Source organism: Exophiala bonariae (genome assembly GCF_035927105.1).
Source record: "Exophiala bonariae strain CCFEE 5792 chromosome Unknown scaffold_8, whole genome shotgun sequence".
Lineage (NCBI taxonomy): Eukaryota > Fungi > Ascomycota > Eurotiomycetes > Chaetothyriales > Herpotrichiellaceae > Exophiala > Exophiala bonariae.
The window spans coordinates 885849-905284 of record NW_027042483.1 but is presented as its reverse complement, the minus strand read 5'-3'; the positions used below and the strand labels follow the sequence as shown (position 1 = coordinate 905284).

The 19436-nt window shown below is 49.1% G+C and overlaps 9 protein-coding genes across 9 annotated transcripts; 4 read left to right on the top strand and 5 right to left on the bottom strand.

Moving 5' to 3' along the window:
- Nucleotides 1–1377: 1377 nt before the first annotated feature.
- LTR84_012758 (uncharacterized protein) lies at nt 1378–2589 on the bottom strand (the record flags this gene model as incomplete). The annotated part of the gene is made up of 3 exons (XM_064856275.1): nt 1378–1805; nt 1884–2467; nt 2555–2589. 3 exons carry the CDS (start codon nt 2587–2589, stop codon nt 1378–1380), a joined length of 1047 nt encoding a protein of 348 aa, XP_064708175.1.
- Nucleotides 2590–2954: 365 nt separating this feature from the next.
- LTR84_012757 (uncharacterized protein) lies at nt 2955–3783 on the top strand (the record flags this gene model as incomplete). Its single annotated transcript, XM_064856274.1, has 2 exons — nt 2955–3077; nt 3166–3783. 2 exons carry the CDS (start codon nt 2955–2957, stop codon nt 3781–3783), a joined length of 741 nt encoding a protein of 246 aa, XP_064708174.1.
- Nucleotides 3784–5009: 1226 nt separating this feature from the next.
- On the top strand, nt 5010–5600 carry LTR84_012756 (uncharacterized protein; the record flags this gene model as incomplete). Its single annotated transcript, XM_064856273.1, has 1 exon — nt 5010–5600. The coding sequence occupies one exon, from the start codon at nt 5010–5012 to the stop codon at nt 5598–5600; it is 591 nt and encodes a 196-aa protein (XP_064708173.1).
- Nucleotides 5601–5908: 308 nt separating this feature from the next.
- Nucleotides 5909–7634, bottom strand: LTR84_012755 (uncharacterized protein; the record flags this gene model as incomplete). The annotated part of the gene is made up of 5 exons (XM_064856272.1): nt 5909–6247; nt 6337–6531; nt 6592–7060; nt 7118–7414; nt 7468–7634. The coding sequence occupies 5 exons, from the start codon at nt 7632–7634 to the stop codon at nt 5909–5911; spliced, it is 1467 nt and encodes a 488-aa protein (XP_064708172.1).
- Nucleotides 7635–8349: 715 nt separating this feature from the next.
- CWC22 (pre-mRNA-splicing factor cwc22) lies at nt 8350–11199 on the top strand (the record flags this gene model as incomplete). The annotated part of the gene is made up of 1 exon (XM_064856271.1): nt 8350–11199. The coding sequence occupies one exon, from the start codon at nt 8350–8352 to the stop codon at nt 11197–11199; it is 2850 nt and encodes a 949-aa protein (XP_064708171.1).
- A 663-nt stretch (nt 11200–11862) lies between these two features.
- Nucleotides 11863–12639, bottom strand: LTR84_012753 (uncharacterized protein; the record flags this gene model as incomplete). Its single annotated transcript, XM_064856270.1, has 4 exons — nt 11863–12236; nt 12294–12447; nt 12552–12563; nt 12613–12639. 4 exons carry the CDS (start codon nt 12637–12639, stop codon nt 11863–11865), a joined length of 567 nt encoding a protein of 188 aa, XP_064708170.1.
- A 666-nt stretch (nt 12640–13305) lies between these two features.
- Nucleotides 13306–14871, bottom strand: LTR84_012752 (uncharacterized protein; the record flags this gene model as incomplete). Its single annotated transcript, XM_064856269.1, has 3 exons — nt 13306–14439; nt 14492–14803; nt 14851–14871. 3 exons carry the CDS (start codon nt 14869–14871, stop codon nt 13306–13308), a joined length of 1467 nt encoding a protein of 488 aa, XP_064708169.1.
- Nucleotides 14872–16055: 1184 nt separating this feature from the next.
- Nucleotides 16056–17150, bottom strand: LTR84_012751 (uncharacterized protein; the record flags this gene model as incomplete). Its single annotated transcript, XM_064856268.1, has 4 exons — nt 16056–16121; nt 16183–16831; nt 16878–17031; nt 17084–17150. 4 exons carry the CDS (start codon nt 17148–17150, stop codon nt 16056–16058), a joined length of 936 nt encoding a protein of 311 aa, XP_064708168.1.
- Nucleotides 17151–17636: 486 nt separating this feature from the next.
- LTR84_012750 (uncharacterized protein) lies at nt 17637–18798 on the top strand (the record flags this gene model as incomplete). The annotated part of the gene is made up of 4 exons (XM_064856267.1): nt 17637–17647; nt 17696–18005; nt 18055–18516; nt 18577–18798. 4 exons carry the CDS (start codon nt 17637–17639, stop codon nt 18796–18798), a joined length of 1005 nt encoding a protein of 334 aa, XP_064708167.1.
- Between the last annotated feature and the right edge of the window lie 638 nt (nt 18799–19436).

Sequence of the window (19436 nt, the reverse complement as noted above, 5' to 3'; positions counted from 1 at the left end):
GTCAACGAAAATCTCCTTAGCATCTTCGTCACCGTTCCCACAGGCAGTTCGACCCATGAACCTTGCTGCCATGGATGGAAGGATCTTGACAAAAGGTTTTTTTGCTTAAAATTTCCCGAACCCAATTACGCCACCAATCTTCGACGAACGACGACACTAACTTTCCTTAGTGTCGAAGTCTACAGCAACCACCAAGAATTCATGAAGGTGTCTCGTAGTAGTAGTCATCATATCACAACCAGAAGACCGCGGCCGGCCCCCTTGTGGACCACGATCGGTCAAAATCTCTCTGCCTGCAAGCCCTGTTCCGGGTTCGTCACATTGAAATGCGACGGGATGGGGTGAAATCTTAACAGGACGTTCTTCAGGGTTCATGAGTTTTGGACTGCTCCCGCGCGGACGGAGATTAAATGATCAACGCCTTTTTTCTTATTTGTCCCGCAGAAAGTTTCTTTGTACGCGAATAAGTGACTCCATATCCGTACTCGACTGTGTTTGGTCTTCGAACGGGGATAAAAATAGAAATTTACTTCTATGTGTCACGGCTGAACGCTCGATGTCTACTTACGAGTAGTTGGCTAGTCACGACTCAAAAACTGACTTTGTTTCCGTGTGATCGCAGTGCCCACGATGGGTGACGGGGGAAACGTGCTCGTGCTCGTGCTTGTTGTCTGTCCACGTTCATGAAAGGGTAGATCAGAGCGAGGAGGCTGAGTCAAATGGGGTTGCGGCACGTTTTTCCACATGCAGGTGTGGTGGTGGTGGTGGTGGTGGTGTCTTGTCTTGCCCCTTCCCCGAGCACACGCCGTACAGTTCGAGGCTCGATGAACCGAGCATACTTCCCAATGAGAGAGTCCTGTATCGTATCATGTGGAGAGCCGAAATGGAGCAATGAATGTATTGCCACCGAAACCTGCGGCTTTCTCAACAGTTGGTTAGGACAGTTCGAATATGGTCCCTGGGAGCATTGATTTCTCCCAAGCACATGCTCTTTGAGGTTCCTTTTTTCAGAGAGGCAGGAAAGGAGATGCTGCGGCAGAACTGCCGATCTTTCTTGCAATGATGGGTTGTTGTGCACCATGACCGCGGAAGTTAGCTGGCTCTCTGACTGTCACTTGAGTCCTCGGTTAGGGAGGGAAGTAGTCAATTATGGTAAGAGATGTTCTTGAGACATTGTACCGTCTCATAACACAAGTTTAGCACGCTCCGAGCAGTCTCGCTTACACTCGACATGGTTGGATAGGGCTACCTACATAGCATCATGGCCTATGGTTGCTCTACCCACAACTGATAAGTCACAAGTTAGAGATCTACCTTGGTGTGCACCTCGAAATGTCTGGAACGCTGTCCTCTCGTAACACAGAAGTCTCAATTTCCTCACAAAGATGGCCTAACAGCTACCGAGCTTTCAGCCTCAAGAGCCATACGGACAACTTCTCGTGCAACTCCCCAGGAAAGCCCATAGCCATGTCCTTCAGCTCCATAAGCATGAATAATCCTCTTGCCCCTGAAGTGCCCTTTCAGAAATTCTGTCTCGAGCCTCAGTCCAGAAACCCTCGCAGGTCGCCTGCCGACGATATCTCGGATGACGTTGAATTTGCCCCCTGGGCCGAGAATAGGAGGATACATCTTAGCAGCCATTTCGAGCACCTTCGCGCGTGTCTCTGGTCGTGCCGTTTCTGTCCAGTCATGGGGCTCCCGTGTTCCACCGATGACGGTGCCACCGTCTAGGGGACGTGGAATTATGAACGTCCATGTTCCATCGGGATTCTGCTGTGTGATTGTGCGATCGCACGGGTTGGAGACTAGACATGTTTGGCCTTGACGAGGGCAAGCTTCCGTTAGAAATCACGATGGCCACTGCCGTGTATAAGATCACTCACCTCTGACAGGAAAAGCCTCGGGATCTCCGAATCCAAATCCTGAACAGTTGACAACAGTATCAACATAGTCTCCCCGCGAGAATGCCTCCTCTGCAGTCGTCAAGGTGGCCTTCAACGTCTTTCCGCCTCTGAGTCGGAACTTTCGAAGGAGAAACGTACAGTACACAGGCGAGTTTAAAGACCAAGTTCGATACTTCGAACCAAAGGTGATGCCCATATCATTGGGGAATTCATTCTTGTCTAACACAATTAGACCTTCCGCATCTCCATAGCCACCTGTAAGGTTGACATAGTTGTCAGAGGGACAGGCGATGAAGTCGTAGCCGTCCATAAATTCGACACCGCAAGCTGGCTCTTGCTGCGAAAGGGCTTTCATCATTGCATGGGTCTCATTTGCAAACGCTTGGTGTTGCCTTGCAATAGGAGTTGTCGCTGGTATGGGTCGTCCATGAGCACCCGCCCACGGAGAAGTGTATCGAATGGATTCATCAGACGGCCAGTCTCTTGCAATGAGCAAGATGTCCCTCGTGTCTGCATATTCCTTCTGGAGGCTGATCGCTGCAGTCAACCCAAGCACACCCGCACTGTGATACTATGATGTCAGCAAACTTTGTATTCGATGGCCAACTGGAAAAATGTCCAAGGTCTAAAATCTACGGATCTTGACTCACCCTATCACAATTATTGTTTTCCTGTCGCTTGACATATTGTGCGTGAATGGAAGACTGCGAGTACAGCTCCTGCAATTAGTGACTAAAGCTGATGCCAGCAGTCTGATATAAGTATTCTTCGATCCATAGACAGCACTGCACTTGCCGCATAGCCGGCCGCTGCAGGAGCCGCATGTCAATAGTCACAGCACTTCAATGAAATATCTTGAATATCGCATCTAAACATCACCACAGAGTACCCGATGGCCAGAGAGCGACGAACCTGTCGCCAACAGCGGTCCGCACTTGCCGGCTTGGCAGAGATACCGTCGGAGGGAGGAGAGGTACAGTAGCTTCCACAACTTATCACAGCATATCTTCTCGCTCTCGAATTTCATCTCCCATAGCCTTCCATCTCGGCATGGACGGTGCGGATGAAGATCTCGGAAGCAGAAGCACTCGGAGCAGCCCAACTTCCGTAAGGGCAGCAAAACGGCCGAGGACCACGCTTGCTTGTCAACGTTGTAAATCACGCAAACAGAAGGTAAGTAGTACCCGAGGCCTATGATGGATTACGATTCATTGACCGCCTGACTTGACAGTGTGATGGCCGTGACCCATCATGCTCACAGTGTAGTCGAGTTTCAGAGAAATGCCGATATGTGGCTTCGACCGTACCAAAACCAACAGAGCAGCGGGCTTATGTGAAAGCGCTTGAAAGCAAGGTTGCAGAGCTCGAGAATAAGCTCAGGCGAGCCGAGCGAGCAGCCGATCCACGAGTGTCACAAGAGACCTATCGCTTGAATGACCTGCCACCAGAGAGTTCCTTGTCAAGCACAATCCGCGATCTCAGCTTGAATGCTAGTGGGTACAACTATCTTGGTGGGACATCGAACATAACCATTGCCCGTGTGCTCGAACCAGTATTACATATCGATCGGTCCCTGATATCAAATCACCAAGAGCGAACAGTCCTTGGCTCCGATAGGGATGCTTCAACCGCTAGGCTTGTCCAGTCAAGCGAGGATGAGGACACCCAAGATGTCGCCTCATTCTCAGAACCTGTGATTGAGAAGCTTTTCAGAGCTTACATCGAATATGTGTCTCTGATTTTTCCAATCATGCACTCACGAACACTTCAGGACATGCATGAGAGGCGCAGCAGACCCAAGGGTCTCTTTGAAGTTGCAACACTACACCTGATGTACGCCCTTGGTGGAATTACCCTCACATTAGTAAGTTATAGTTGATTGGGAATGCGCCTGGCTAACACTTTCAGTCTGGGGACAAAGGGGACTTCAAGTCAGAATACCACTACGAAACCGCCATGTCTCATCGAGTAAGAATAATACAATGTATTGATAGAAGAGCTATTATCTATCTTACATTGGCCTCCCTCTACTGCTTACGTGCACCGAGAAGCCCTGGGCCATGGTAGGAGCAGGATACTCAACTCATCGCCATAAGCACGAAAATCACTGACCCTAACACAGGACTATGATTGGCCTCGCTGTAAAACTGTGTATATCACTTGGTCTACATCGGAAATCGGGCACATCAAGATTGAGCTTGGGATCTGAGCTTGATAAGCGTCTCTTCTGGACATGCTACTGCCTTGACAGAGATATCAATCTTACCATAGGCCGGCCTCCGTCCATTTGTGATCACGACATCGATTGTCAGGCAAGTAGTGCCCTTCAAATGAACTTAAAGAATTTCGAATTGATAGCCATCTACTCTAGCTGCCTCTAGACGTCAACGAACATAGTGTCGCTCCAGAGGATTTTCAGGCAGCTACGAAAATAGGGGCCGGAACAATCTCAAAGCCGCCGACAACCTTATCATATTTCATACACATGGTAAGTTTGAGGAGGATAGCCTCGGACATCCAACATGTTGTCTACAGGGTAGATAAGCCAGTCGACTTCTCCGATTTGACTACGGAAATCTTTCTTTCTAGGCTCAATAAGTGGAGAGAAGAAATACCACCGGAAAGCTCCCTTGGTCAGAATCTTGAAACTTCAGATGGTCATTTCGATACTCCAGCACGGCTCCATTTGCGAGGCTCGTATGTAAGTGTGCTGTCTATCATTGACCTACCAAGAATTCTCTTCACTAATACTACAATCAATAAAGATGATACAATATTACTCGTCTATCCGGCTCTTGATGTTCCCACGCCTGATGGACGATACTGCAATGGATTCGCGCTGCCTGAAGGTTGTGCTTGAAGCTTGTTCAGGTGTTTGCAGGTCTTTCAAACAGTTGCATCAACGATCTACTACCATGTACTATTCTCCTTTGTTTACAATGTCATTGTTTCTGGCTGGTGAGTAAAACCCAAATGGGACCTACCGAGACATGCTGAACCATATCCTCATCATGCTCAGGGTTGACATTGCTTTCTTGCATCTGGCGCTCTCCTGGAGAGGCTTTGAACATTCTAACTACAAACGCTCTTTCCGACTGCACAATAATGCTGTATGTGATGGCTGAAAGATGGCCCAAAGCAGGGAGGTATCGAGATGTCTTTGAGCGCCTGAAACAAATAGTTCTGGGCCGAGATGCTACTGATGAGAATGATAAAAATATCGTGCTCGATCCACCAGATCCAAGTACAACTGGACTTGACACAGGGGTGGAGCCGTCAGTGACAACCGTGCCTTCCGAGACTACAGCTTCAAGACTCACAAGAAATGCTCTGCCCATTCCAGACTCAGATGCGATAAGAAATGCGACCCGGTCTGCAATACCAAATGTCATACGTAACCTTGTGCGTGAGCCGTTCCCTCTATGGGAAGCCGAAAATTTCAACCTCAATTTCGAAGCGCTCATGCCGCAGCCAGCAGGCCACAATGAAAATCCGTGGATGGAAAATGATGTAACATTTGATCAGGAGAACACAACGACCTTCGATTTCACATTCTCTCCCTCGGGATTCGGACAACCTAGCGATTACGATTTTGATCCTGTGGCCTTCAATTACTCTCCCAGCCAAATCCAGGGGAACGAATATGGGGGTATTCTAGAGGGGCTGGCGGATAGATGGCCGGGCGCACACCCTTGATTTTGTTGGTAAGAGATCCACGAAACATCAGTACGGATTTCAGGAGTATAGCAAACTTCTCCCAGTAGACCGGACTGTATGTCATGAACATCCAAGCGATCGTCATTCAGTGCCCAGAGTGTACATACATACTTCTTCACATTAGTAATGTGGAAACTTTTATCGAACAGACACAGCTTTCATGCGACCCCTATGACCCCTACAGATATCATCAACTACCTACCAGCTAGTCCTCACCATTACACTATCCCAGTCTCATTTCACACCACCGCCGTAGAGCCTCAAAATCTCTCTAAGCCCCGAGTAGCTCAGGGACAAAATCGGAATCTTGGATCCGTAGTCCCTGTGACACCTCGGGTAATGTACTCTTGGCCAGAGACGCCTTGTACGCGATCTCTTCGGCGATTCTCCCACCTCATCCAGCCCGAATAGCCGGCACAGGTAATGAGGCAGAGGATTGCGGCGCCTAGATTAACCCAGCAGGATGTCACGTAACGAGGTGCTTCGGATGCGATGAGAATGTTGCTGGAGATCAGACCGGCAGTGTTGGCGATGGAAATGAGCATGGCGCTTGTGAAAGCACGGGCGTTGAGGTTGGGAATATTGGACACGATCCATGCGTTGTTGATGGGTGACATTGGGTAGGCCTGGGGATGGGACTCGTGGGTTAGTGTCGTTTTGAGTACGGAATGATTGGAAATATATTGGAATCGGCAAATAACAGAGGTACACTTACACCAACAGTGGTCATGAATATGGCAAAGTAAGTGAGCCCGATATTGTCCAGATTCACAGTGATGAGTAGGATGTAGCCGACAACGCTGATAGCGAGCGATACTACCATGTGAATCCCACGCTCGCGGAAATGGTCTGATGAAAAGGTAGCGGCGACCAGGAAGACTGCTGCAACCAAAGATGGGGCTACCGTATACTATTGAGCACGAACGTCAGGACATCCTTAATCAAGTTGTTTCGGGAAAATTGTTCCTACCAGATTTGTCTTCACAGTGTCGTATCCGAGTCTCCCAACGATAATCGCCAGAAAATTGTTGTTCGATGTCAACAAGGTAGAATAAGTGATTGCGACGACGATCCGGACATAGGGATGAGGCGTCTTCCATTCGCTCAAAGCCTGTCTCCAGCTGAACTTGCTCTCCAGGGTCTCTGCCGATTCGGCGAGAATACGAGTTTCGGCGGCATCCTTTTCTGCCTCTGTCAGGAATCGACAGCTGCGAATGCTCTTGGGGATGATGAAGAACGTGGCCAATGCCACACAGATGGTCAGGGACCCTTCAATGATGAACAAGTAGAACCATTGGTAGTGGTGGGTTTTCATCTGGAAGGTGCCATATGAGATGAGTCCACCAAATGCGGATGATGCCACCAATGCTGCGTAAAAGACTCCAATTCGCGATGCGATTTCGGTACGAGTATACCAGATGGACAGGTAGTAGACGACCCTATATCCACACATAAGCATCTACTATACTCCGCCTAATACAGATTGGAACACGTACGCCGTGAGGAACCCAGCTTCGAAAACGCCGACCAGACATCGACAAGCCACCAATTGCCCAAAATTGGTCACAAATGAGGTAGCCAGAGAAGCAGCACCAAAACCCAACATCATCACTGGAATGGAGTATTTGGCAGAGAACTGTTTGCTGAGCATTCCCGCTGGTGGTCCGCAAATGCAGAAAGGAATGAAGTAGTACGTCAGTGCGAGACTGAATTGATTGCCTGACATGTTCAGGTCTTGGACCAAACCGGCAGTATGGGCATTGGAAAGATTGCTCCGGTCCAACGAATTGAATCTGCATGAGGTTAGAACTGAAGAAGCAGTCAACAACAAGTAGTGAAAACATACAAATAAGTAGTTGCGAGTGTGGGAATAATGATTAGGTCAGCCTTTCTCTTCAGGCTCCGTACGATGGCAGGATCTATAGTATCAGTTGCCTCCCTGACCTCGATTCTTCCAACTTCTTCCTCGATTGAGGTGTCATGAGTGGTATGGTCCAGGCCTTCCTTTTCCATTGCTACCGAGATTTCGATTTCAGGGCAATTAAAACCAGGTGGAGAGAGTTTATCTCTAGGCAATGATGGAATACATCATCATATATATAGGTACGTCAATTATCATATTCTCGGATAGAACAGGTCAGATTTACCATACCCAGTCTTGAATATCATGCTGGAGTTTAGAGTTGATTTACTGATAAGACTTTGAACATCAACTTGAAATCGTCGGCTTGGGCTAGCCGTGGCCGGCTTGTCCGCACCGCTTTTTCCGAGCTAACGAGGACGTCGTTGTCCATTTGTGGTAGAAGCCGAAGATTTGTGATGTGAGATCACAAATGGTCTCTTGAACAGCGGGATAATGGTGGACTTCACTTCGCAGATTGAGCGAATGCAAGTAGTGCTGTGGAATCAACCGTGTTAATACCCCTCAGTAGCAGAAAAAGGGGTGTACGTGTGCAGCCTTGCGAACAATCGCGAGGCTGAAGGGTTGTAAAGCAGCAATCGCTTTGCACTCAGGTGGGGCAGTGGCCCTGGCTGCTTTTGCACCTTCGACCTTGGCGTTTTTCAGTCTCAGAAAGTTTCTCCAAGTCTGCCTGCGATTGTTTTGCCTGACACTACTATCCTTCTCGATTGCCGCGACTTTTGAATGATGGAACCGCAATCATAATAGACTAATTAGGTTGCGACTGTTCCCCTATCCGTCTCTGAACATCATAATTTGGCTGTAGCCATGGCTGACACCATGCTACTCTCATCGGCTGTCCGTTTACCAACGCCTCCACCAGGCGGAGAATACTCACCTGGACCATCTAACACGAGGAAGCGCTCACCACCATCAAGATCGCCTTCGCCCAGAAGAAGAAGGCCTCCTCCGAAAGACGATGAGAACCGTCGAAAACCCGATGGACCGTCTCTAGAACGAGAAATGGATGAGCGAGAAAAGCAGCTCCGAGAAAGATTTCGACCCAAAGAACCTGAAAGCAACTCGAGAAAGCCTATGACAGCTGAGGAGAAACAAGCCGCAGCGAAAGCAGAGTACGAAAAGCTACTTACTATGCGCTCTGGAGGAACATACATCCCGCCTGCCCGCCTACGCGAACTACAATCCCAGATCACCGATAAATCCAGCAAAGAGTACCAGCGCATGGCTTGGGAGGCTCTCAAGAAATCTATCAACGGTCTAATCAACAAGATCAATGTGTCGAACATCAAACATATTGTGCCAGAGCTCTTCAATGAGAACCTGGTGCGTGGTCGAGGCCTATTTTGCAGGAGCATCATGAAAGCTCAGGCCGCTTCACTCCCTTTCACACCGATTTATGCAGCAATGGCGGCCATTGTGAACACCAAGCTACCACAAGTTGGTGAACTTCTGCTGAATCGGCTGATTGTCCAATTCCGAAAAGCTTTCAAACGTAACGACAAGGCTGTCTGCCTTTCTTCGACGACATTCATTGCGCATCTTTGCAATCAGCAGGTCGCCCACGAGAATGTGGCAGCACAAATCCTCTTACTTCTCCTGCATAAACCCACGGACGATTCTGTTGAGATTGCGGTTGGGCTGACGAGAGAGGTGGGACAACATTTGGAAGAAATGAGTCAACCCATAGCTCTGGTGGTCTTCGACCAGTTTCGAAGCATCCTTCACGAGGCAGACATCGACAAGCGAGTCCAGTATATGATTGAAGTTCTCTTTCAAGTCAGGAAAGACCGGTATAAAGATAATCCAGCCATTCGCGAAGAACTTGACCTCGTCGAAGAGGAGGATCAGATTACCCACCAAATTGATGTTGATGACCAGGAGATCCAGGTTCAGGACACGTTGAACATTTTCAAATTCGATGCCGAATGGGAGGAGAATGAAGAAGCATACAGAAAATTGAAAGCAGAGATCTTGGGTGAAGCCAGCGACGAAGAAGATGATGACGAGAGTGGGTCGGATGACAGTTCAGATGAAGAGGAAGCCGAACAAGAGCGTGCTATGGAGATCAAGGATCAGACCAATACCGATCTCGTCAACCTTCGACGTACAATTTATCTGACAATTATGTCGAGTTTGGATTTCGAAGAAGCATGCCACAAGTTGATGAAAGTCCAGCTACCCGCTGGTCAAGAGTCAGAACTCCCTTCGATGATCATTGAATGCTGTTCTCAGGAAAAAACATATTCCAAGTTTTTCGGACTTGTTGGGGAACGGTTTGCAAAGCTCAATCGACTCTGGACCAACTTGTTTGAAGAAGCCTTCGCTACATACTACGATACTATTCATCGCTACGAAACCAATCGACTACGCAATATTGCTCGCTTCTTTGGTCATCTTCTGAGCATGGACGCTATTGGATGGCACGTCTTCTCTGTTATCCATCTGAATGAAGATGAGACGACTTCGAGCAGCCGTATCTTTATCAAGATCTTGCTTCAAGAGTTGGCGGAAGCGCTTGGTCTCCCCAAACTGAAGGAAAGAATGAAGGATGACATTTTACGACCCAGCTTCACGGGCATCTTCCCTACCGACAACCCGAGAAATACTCGATTCTCCATCAATTATTTCACCAGTGTCGGCATGGGTATTCTCACTGAAGAAATGCGCGAATATCTCAAAAACATCCCCAAGCCCGAACCAGCAGCACTACCCCCACCTCGGGATGATACGTCCGACTCGGAGAGTGTCAGCTCCTACTCGAGCTATTCCAGCTACAGCACCAGTCGGTCGCGCAGTCGTTCTCGCAGCGTCAATGTACAAAATGCACGCAGGAGTCGGCCCAGGACTATATCAAGGTCACCATCACGATCGCCTCTGGTACGTGGCAACAGAGGACGCGCACGAAGCAAAAGCTACTCCGCATCCCCGTCACGCTCACGAACACCACCAAGACGGAATCTTAAAGCTCGATCGCCATCCTACTCCGCTTCACCCAGTCCAAGACCTCGCCGCACAACCAATACTCGCGGCCGCCCACGCACGCGCTCCAGATCCTACAGCTATAGTGCCGCGTCTAAGTCACGCTCCCGATCTCCAGCCCCGCCTGCACGGCACAATGCTCCAATCCAACGCCGGAGAAGCTATTCCCGTTCTCCATCCCGCTCACCACCGCGCTTCAGCAAGACATCTCGTGCCAATGAATCAGGCAAGCAAAACGTCCCGAACCGGGGCCGCAATCGGTCATTTTCCTTGTCACGATCCCCCTCGCGCTCGCGCTCGCGCTCCCTTCCAAACCGCAGCCGAACCCGCTACTCAAAAAGCTACAGCCCTGCACCTCGCCGCAGCAACAACAACAACAACAACGCCAACAACGCCAAAAACGCCGGCAAAGCACCTGTACGCCGCCGCCGCAACTCCTCCAGCGCAAGCGACGGCGACAGTCGACGCTCTGCATCGCGCAGCGCCTCACCGCCAGGCCGTCGCTATGCAGGAGCCGGCAAACGCGACAGTTGGCGGCGCTCACCTAGCTCGGATCGTGCGCGCGGTGGCAGGCGTGGCTTTCGAGATGACAGTCGAGATCGAGATGGAGAGCGGGGCAAGGGGAAGGATGGTGCTGGTGCTGGACCGAGTCGTGTGCGCGCCGCGGATTTTGCGTAACGCGATGAGGCATTCAATGCCCATCATTGGAAACTACGGCGCTGCGTGTTGGATCACCCCTTCTGGGGGAATAGTTGCGACATGCATGCTATCTAGTCAGTAGCCAGTCGGTCAAGACGGGAACAAGGAGTTCCCACTTGAAAATAAGATTAATTTGCTCGTGTCTGTATCTATTTACCCTTCTTCCAACCCCACCCTGTCTATCACAGGAGAAAACGATCGTCCTGGCAATTGAGTCCATGAGTTCCAACGCGGAGAGAATGTCAAGCGTTGCTTGCTGGAAGAGTCTGCCATTGCATTGAGTCGGAGATGGATAGGTCTATCCCCCGTCGTTTCCGTTGCATAATCCTCCTCCGCACTATGCATGATCTTACACCCAAGTGCTTGATTTGTGCATTCAGCCGTCAACACCCGAACCAACGAGAAAGTCGACAGGATCCCCAGCGGTATTCGTAGGGATGGCCGTGTAAAACAGCATGAACAGAATTGCAGAATTGCCGGGTGAACCAACGCCCCCTTCCCAATGGTCACAATTGGTGCATAACGTGCGAAGTGGTGGATTATTCAAACTCCCAACTCCATCGCATCATGCACACAGCTCACCCAAATCTCCATGCGCTATGCATTCTCATTAAAGCCAACTCTGAAAGCGAGCAAAAGTTCTTAGACAGTATCATCGTCATAGGCAAATCTGACGTCTTTCAGTCCTCGACCACCATTTCTCCAGTTGCTCCAGCCATTCGGACCACGGACTCCCATACTCTGGCAAAATTGTTCATCGCCTTGTGGTCGCTCGTTCTTGGAATTGCCGGTTAGCATACTCTGAATACTCATGCAGACACTCTCGACACTTTGAACAGGAGACCAGCCTGCGCTGCCAAGGAGATCGAGACAGATGATGCCATTGGTATAGATATGTGGATGGATGGGTATAGGGCGACCGGCAAAAGGTTGGGATGCAGATTGAGGTTGGAATGGAGATTTTACAGGGTCGCTGGGTGCAGGAGATAGATGGATGAAGCAGACTTCGGGTGGTTCTAGAAATAAATCTCGTCAGATTCATTTACTTTAGAGTGATGCCCAATGACATGTACCTATGGGATAGCTTTCGGAGAACAAGAAGCACAAGCGGTAGACTTGGTTTCGGTAGATAGGATTGTTATCGAGCACTTGAATGTCGACCTGCCATTCACGGAAGTCCTCTGCTTGGACTAATTGAATCCCAGGGGGGAAATTCTTAGCTTTGGCCTGGTGAAGTAAGCGTGTCAGAATCGTACAGAGGACGTGGATAGTTTAAAAGTAAGGACGTTAGGGAGGCGGTCTGTCTGAATGCGAAGTGAGTGAAAAGATACCTTTTGAAGTTCCTGCGGCCGACTGTCAGCGTGGTTCAAACATAGGGCGAAAGTGACAGACTTTTCCTAGCCTCTTTGCAGCAAACATCTTGGGCAGACGGGAGCCTGGGCAGTGGCTGGCCCTCTATAAACCCAGGTTGAAAATGAGCAAGACTGCAGACGGGTAGCGAAGAGTTCGAGCCACAAAGAAGATGACGGAAGTTGACCCCGCGAGCAAGTACTGTATGGAAGGGGATTGAGAGTAGAGACAATGAAACCTGATTGGGATATGGATGGCACAGAGTGTGATGAGAGTTGAAGGCAGATTGCGCAGAGATTCTGAGACGTAGGATAGTGCTTGTCTCTGTTGAACGTGAATTGAATCAAACGGACGTGAAATGGTGACACTATCGGATCTCGATAAACCCCGCAAGAAAGGCACGCGGTAGGCAGGACCAGGCAGCAGGCTACGCTAGGCAGAATGAGGGGCGCCCGCGAGGCTGACCTCTTGGCCCATCTTTCTCCGTCACTGCACGGTGATATCAAACATTTCCAAGTTCTACTGCTCCTCGTCAAGTAACAACAATTCCCAACTTCCTGTCTAGATGGGTGCTTGAACATTTAATGATCAGATATAATGCAAATACAAGGCCTGATGCTTGACCAAGCTGAAGATAATCTCGGAACAGCCAGAGAGTGTGTCGACCACTGTTATCTCCCTTGCCAACTCCCGTCACCATTCAACTAAATACTCATGTGAGTGCCTTCCTCTTCCTCAAGCTTCCTTGGGCTCAACCTTTTGCTCTGTGGCATTTTCCGAGGTACCCTCTGATGGTGTTGATGTTTCTCCGGGAGGAGCAATACCATGGGTGATTGACGCTTGGCGACCAGTCGTTTCATCAGTGAACAAAGACCATTCACCAATCACCTCGTCCGAAAACTGATCAAGATCGTATCCAATCATTTCAGCTTCGTCTGTTACACGAAGGTGCAAACCTGGGATGTACTTCATGATCATCAACATGATCAAGGAGCATGTGAATGACCACCCAGCGATGGCAGCGATCTCGGCTAGTTGTTTGGCGATCTGAACGCCATTGCCGTCGATCCCACCGGACGCAAGTGTCACTCCGTCAAGTGATGAGACCGATGCGGTTGCAAAGATTCCGGTGAGGAAGGCTCCACACATGCCACCAATACCGTGGAGCTTAAACACCTCAAGCCCATCGTCGATGTTCAGCCATTCGTTGACATGTTCAAACAGGTTAACCACCACTGCAGTGATGAAGCCGATTGCAGCTCCGCACCAGACTGACACATAACCTGCGGCAGGTGTAATGCCGACCAATCCACAAATGATTCCCTCGCAGCCACCGATGACAGAGAACTTTCGCTTCTTGATATAGTCCATCATGATCCACCCGGCAGCACCGGTACATGCTGCCATGTTTGTGTTCCAGAGTGCAAGCATGGCACGGATACTTGCATTCAATGCTGAGCCACCATTGAAGCCAAACCAACCAAAATATATAAGGACCGTTCCAATAAAGGTAATTGTTACGTTGTGAGCCTTATATATATGCTTCTCGCCATAACGACTTCTCTTCCCTAGCACCAGAGCATATGCTAGACCAGCAGTGCCGCTCGAGATGTGAACGGGACCACCACCTGCAAAATCAAGTGCTCCAAATGTGAAAAGCCAACCGTTGGCGTTCCATGTCCAGTAGCTGATGGGACAATAGCAAATGGTTGCCCAACAAAAGCCGAAAATAATGGAGGGGATAATTCGACCACGCTCAAAGGAGCCGCCCACAACGATCATCGTTGCACATGCACAGAACATGAGTTCGTAAAAGCAGAAGACAATGTCTGGGATGACGGCAGATCCCCATGACGGCGCAGCCATAACCTGTGAGTCGGTGAGCACTGAACAGTGGTAGCATGAGCAAAGAGCAACTTACGTCCTTCAATCCAAAATTGGTCAAATCCCCAATGAAGGGTCCTCCATTCCTTGAGAAGGCAAGTGAGAATCCCCAAAACGCCCATTGAAAAGTGCACACAGCCATCACAGTGATCGACTGGAATATCATGGCGAGGGCTGATTTCCTCCGTGCCATCCCGCCGTACAGCAGACCGATACCAGGGACAATCAGGAAGACAAGGCAGCCCATGATTACCTGGTAGACGTATTCCCACTCGAGCCCGATATAGGGCGCATTGACGTCCATTTCTTGAGGATTTCCGCCATTGGGAATGCTTTCATTAAAGCTTGGCTATTATTTGTCAGCTATGATCCGGAATATATTTGGCCTCGACATACAATTTCTGGTGCGGTCGCCATGATGAGACAATCGGAGAGCAAGACAGAGATGCGAACAGGGATTCAAAACGTCAGCCCTCCGCAGGAAAAGTGGGATGGGATATATACCTCGAGATTTGTTCGGTGTTGTTTGACTAACAGAACGGAAGAGCCAAGATCATTATCTTCAACCCACCCACGCATCCACACCATCCCTTTCAAGTCGCGTTATGATTTTATCAAATGGAATCATTCAAGCGACGCCGACCGTTCTCGATCAGATCAAGGTGGTGGGTGCCGGTGCACCGAATACCCAAATCGACCAGGGTTTGATGGACGCGGACGAGATCAAGAACTTTAAGATCTCGTTGACCGAGATGCTATTGGTCACAGCATGAAGGTGCGTTATCTATGCCACGTTCATCTCGTTGCTCCTTTGCAGGAACCCGTCCGGTTTTCGTCTACGGTCACCTTTCTCGCACATGTTAGCGAGCCTCGTTATCAGTGGATCCAAAGGCCAAGCCTACCGGGCTGGAGCTTGACAGGGGTTAAGCGTGCCAAGTCAACGCCTATCTCTGTCTCAATGGCCAATCACACCCAGAAGTTTCACAATCTCACCAGAAATAAGCTCTGCAACGCTGCTTCTCTTCTTGCTTGGTTTGCTTCTTTCCCCAATGTGGATCACTCAGTGCGAGATTGTATGTAGAAATCAGGTAATCGGGATTTGAGATTGTGTTTTCCCAACACGAGGACGAAAAACTTTTACCTTGAAGCGCTCTCCCAATCGATTCATGGACAAAGATAGAAACAATTCACGGCACCCTTTCATTGCCGGCCGACGCCTTGCGTATACTCAAGGTTGCCCGTACGGGCGCAGCGATCTCCCGTGCGCACCTCTCGAAGAAGTGGCTGAAATCGAACGACCTCACACAAAATTTCTAGAGCATAGAGGGCAAGTACCACGCTTCGTCCAAAATGCGCAGAACCATTGCCTTTCTCTACTTCTCTGCGGCTTGATTCATGACCGCTAAAAGATCACTGCAGGATCCTCTTCAATCGCTTTGCGCATAGCATGAGGAATTCACCTTATGCAGATTCTGTGTTTCGGCTATCTGACTAACACTGCAGCAAAGATCTATACCTGGAATCAGCCTCAGTCCGTGCAAAGGCAAGTTCAACAAATGCCACCTGCACTTGGTCTATTTGGCCATCGATAAGAAGACTAGCTACAATATCTCCAGAATGTTCTCTGCAACTTGGCTGACGTTCGTCCACCAGTTCTCTGGCACGGTCTAGAATGTGGTTAGTGATGCATTCCTTCATAGGTTGTCATAATCAGTTCTGTCGACTTACCTGAATCACAAGAACTCCATCCTCAATAAATGTCTCATGGTATCTTCCCTTCGACAATTTTTCGACTACACGCAACTGGATCTCATTCTTGGGAACACCTTCCTGAAACCCTTCTTGTAGCATGTCATCATCCTTGAATCCCTTGTATTCCAATTGCGATTTGAGGCTTTCGAAGTACGCAAACGTCGCACCTCCGAAAGAGGAATCCCAATCAGAACGGCCCTTGTCACCCGCTTTCGCGAGAACTGCCGCGTTGTTCTCAAAGTTGCCATTCAGCTTGATATCGGGAACAGCCAACAACTTGCCGATAGCTTCCTGGACATCCTCGATCTTACTTTCATAATCGTCACGTACAGAGTTTCGTGCCACGATGTTGAAAGCACTTCCACTACCAGCTGCATCTGCTGACTTGAGCGCGTCTGCAAATTCCCGACTGACGTTTGAAACATTAACAGCGAAGTTGTCGAGCTCGAAGACTAAGCGAAGAACACCGTCTTTGATTTGAAGACCTCCATACCGGAAGTTTGTCTCTTCTTGAGGCACCAGCTCTACGCGGTGCTCTGAGGCGAGCTTGTTCAATTCAGCTTTGCCGTCATCGCCGAAAGATTTCACAAAGCTTTCCACATTGTCGGTCAAAGGCTCAAAATACCTACCACTTGTCAGACCTGACCGATGATGGTGGATGATGGACTTACCAGACGATTGCACTACCGATACGGGCTTTGTGATCCTCGTCATTGGCATTGGCATAAATCAGGTTGGGGTTGACGGCAATGGTCCATGTCTCCCCAAGAGCCTTTGAGATGCGTTCCTCGAGTTCAGGTCTCTTACTCTCCCATTCATCTCGGACTATATTTGTTAGTGCTGAGCATATCTATCGAACATTGGAATAATGAGGTACCGTTTTTGCGAACTGCCAAGGGCAGCTTGTCTGCTGGTGGTGCGGGAACAGGTTTCTTTGGAGCCATTTTTGTTTTTGATGCTGAAGTTCTGTTTCAAGCAGGATGAGCGACATCTTTATAAAATGTTCAATTATGTGGCACTGAGTATGGCTCTCGAAATTCGTGCTCATCAACACGTGTGCGGGACAATTGAAAGGCTAACCCCCCTGTGGCGTCGTCACGAGGCTTTCCGAACTACGGCAGGCTTGCCTAGCCGGTCTTGGTTCTTGGGAACTTTTCACAGCTTACCACCACTTCACCGGTTGCCGGCTTCTCCATCTCACAAGAATAGCGTCAGGTTCGCGGCGAAGCTAAGCCTTGAATACGAGAATCCAGGGGCTGAAACTGAAATTGATCGTCGTTGCTGGGCAAGCTTTTGAAGAAAAGAGATGATCCCGGATTTATTACAGAAATTTGGCAGATCGTTGGTTCAGGGGGTGCTTATGGGGTAATAGGAAAAGCTGAAGGATCTGGCGATGCATCGATCCCTCCTTCGCAAAACAGTAAGGAAAGATGCCTGGCTTGTGAGTAATCCCAAATATCCAGAGGAGGCAGCGAAGTAATTCTATCAGACCACTTCAACTACGGAAAGATGTACGCGATGGGTATGAGGGGTCCGATACCCCTGTTCAGAAATCTTTCAAGAAATTGTCAGAGGTCGTTGGTTATCCAGTATCATGCGAACCAGAATGGCAGATGCTCTGGCAAGAGCTCGAAAGCATTTATACCGACAAGACGACCTTTGTCCCAACGATTGCTCGTGTGATTGAGACGTGGTGTCACGCCTTGGTTCTCAGGCTTGAAGATGACAAGCACGAGGATTGGACAGAGGCCTTCCTCGAGAAACTCGAGGCAGTTCGCATGTTGAAAATATTGATACATGTAAATTTTCAGTTTACGCTTGATTGATGGGCGTTTGCTAACCAACCAGGTCGCCAATGAGCCTAGACCAAAGACAACTTGGTCCTTGACAAAACCAGCATTCATGATCATCCTGCCGAATAAATCAGCATTTCATGCAGCCAGCTCAGGATCAGGCTTTCAGACGGATTTTGAGAATCTCTTTGATGACTCCAAACCGTCCGTCTCCAGCACCAAAGTCGAAGAGTCATTCAGCAGAGACGATGAGTGGTCCAATATTGAATCGGTAGCAGATTCACGCAGTGTTCAAATTCGCACAGTCGAGGAGCCTGATGTTCCAGATATTCTGCCCTCCCTACACACCCTGCCGCGACCCGATCTTCTATTCACCGCGACCACGCCATACTTGATGCAAATCTCGTATAATGGAGCCAACGGCGTGACGATCTTTGGGTCCCACGAACCAAGCCTACGACTTCTGTCGGAATATTTGCAGCGTTGGATCAAAATTGATCCTCAAGATGTTCGAAAGGTATGTTATCCCTGGTAAAGCATGATGCGTGAGCGCGATGCTAATGTCCAGCCTGACTAGATCCCTTATCTCAGGATCAAGCTTCACGAATCAATTTTTGGAATGGGTTTGTATCATGATAGGCTCACTCTTGAGCCGTTTGACCACCATCAGCGGAATTCAGTAATCAACGTTGCGTTAATTCAGTCGTTTATTGAAGGAGTTCTCGGATATCAGCCGGTCAGTGAGCACGGTGGAAGTGGTACTCGAGAGTTCAAGCGCACGAAACCATTCAGACCTTGAAACCAGCCTCTGCATTGTCGATATTCTGGAGACGGAACCCATATCAATTTTGCAGGCCATGGTAGCTGAACGACGGTCAGCAACTGACCAATGATATTGTGCATTTACGTCCCATGTCCTTGAAATATTGCATTGCCACAATCTATTCAGCAGAATGAAATTCGTACATCTCTCCGAAGCACCATTTCACCTGAACAGTCTCACATGCGGGGTGTGGTGCCACCGCTATCCACGGGTCAACAATAGCATTGGTATTACTATACTACAGGGGCACAATCCACAAGCGACATCGGAAGCCCGGGCATATCCACCGCGCGTTCATACCTCCTGATTCAGGTGGAGCTCTCTGAACTATCTCAATTAGGGATCCCCAAATCTCCAAGTCGTGGATATCTCCTCCAGTGGCCCATATCATTCCCTAATCTACCTGACTGATTGTCTTCTCCACGTGGGGGACTCAACACTTACATCCACGTCTTTGGTCAATTACCGATCATGTCATTCTGCGCAATGCCATGGCATACTGACTGCCTCTTGAAATGAATAGATCGTGTCTTGCTTCTGCGATGTCAGTGAATGCCGCCAATCGATGGGAAGTCTCCAGAAATCACATTCAATCACCCAACAACCATCTCGCG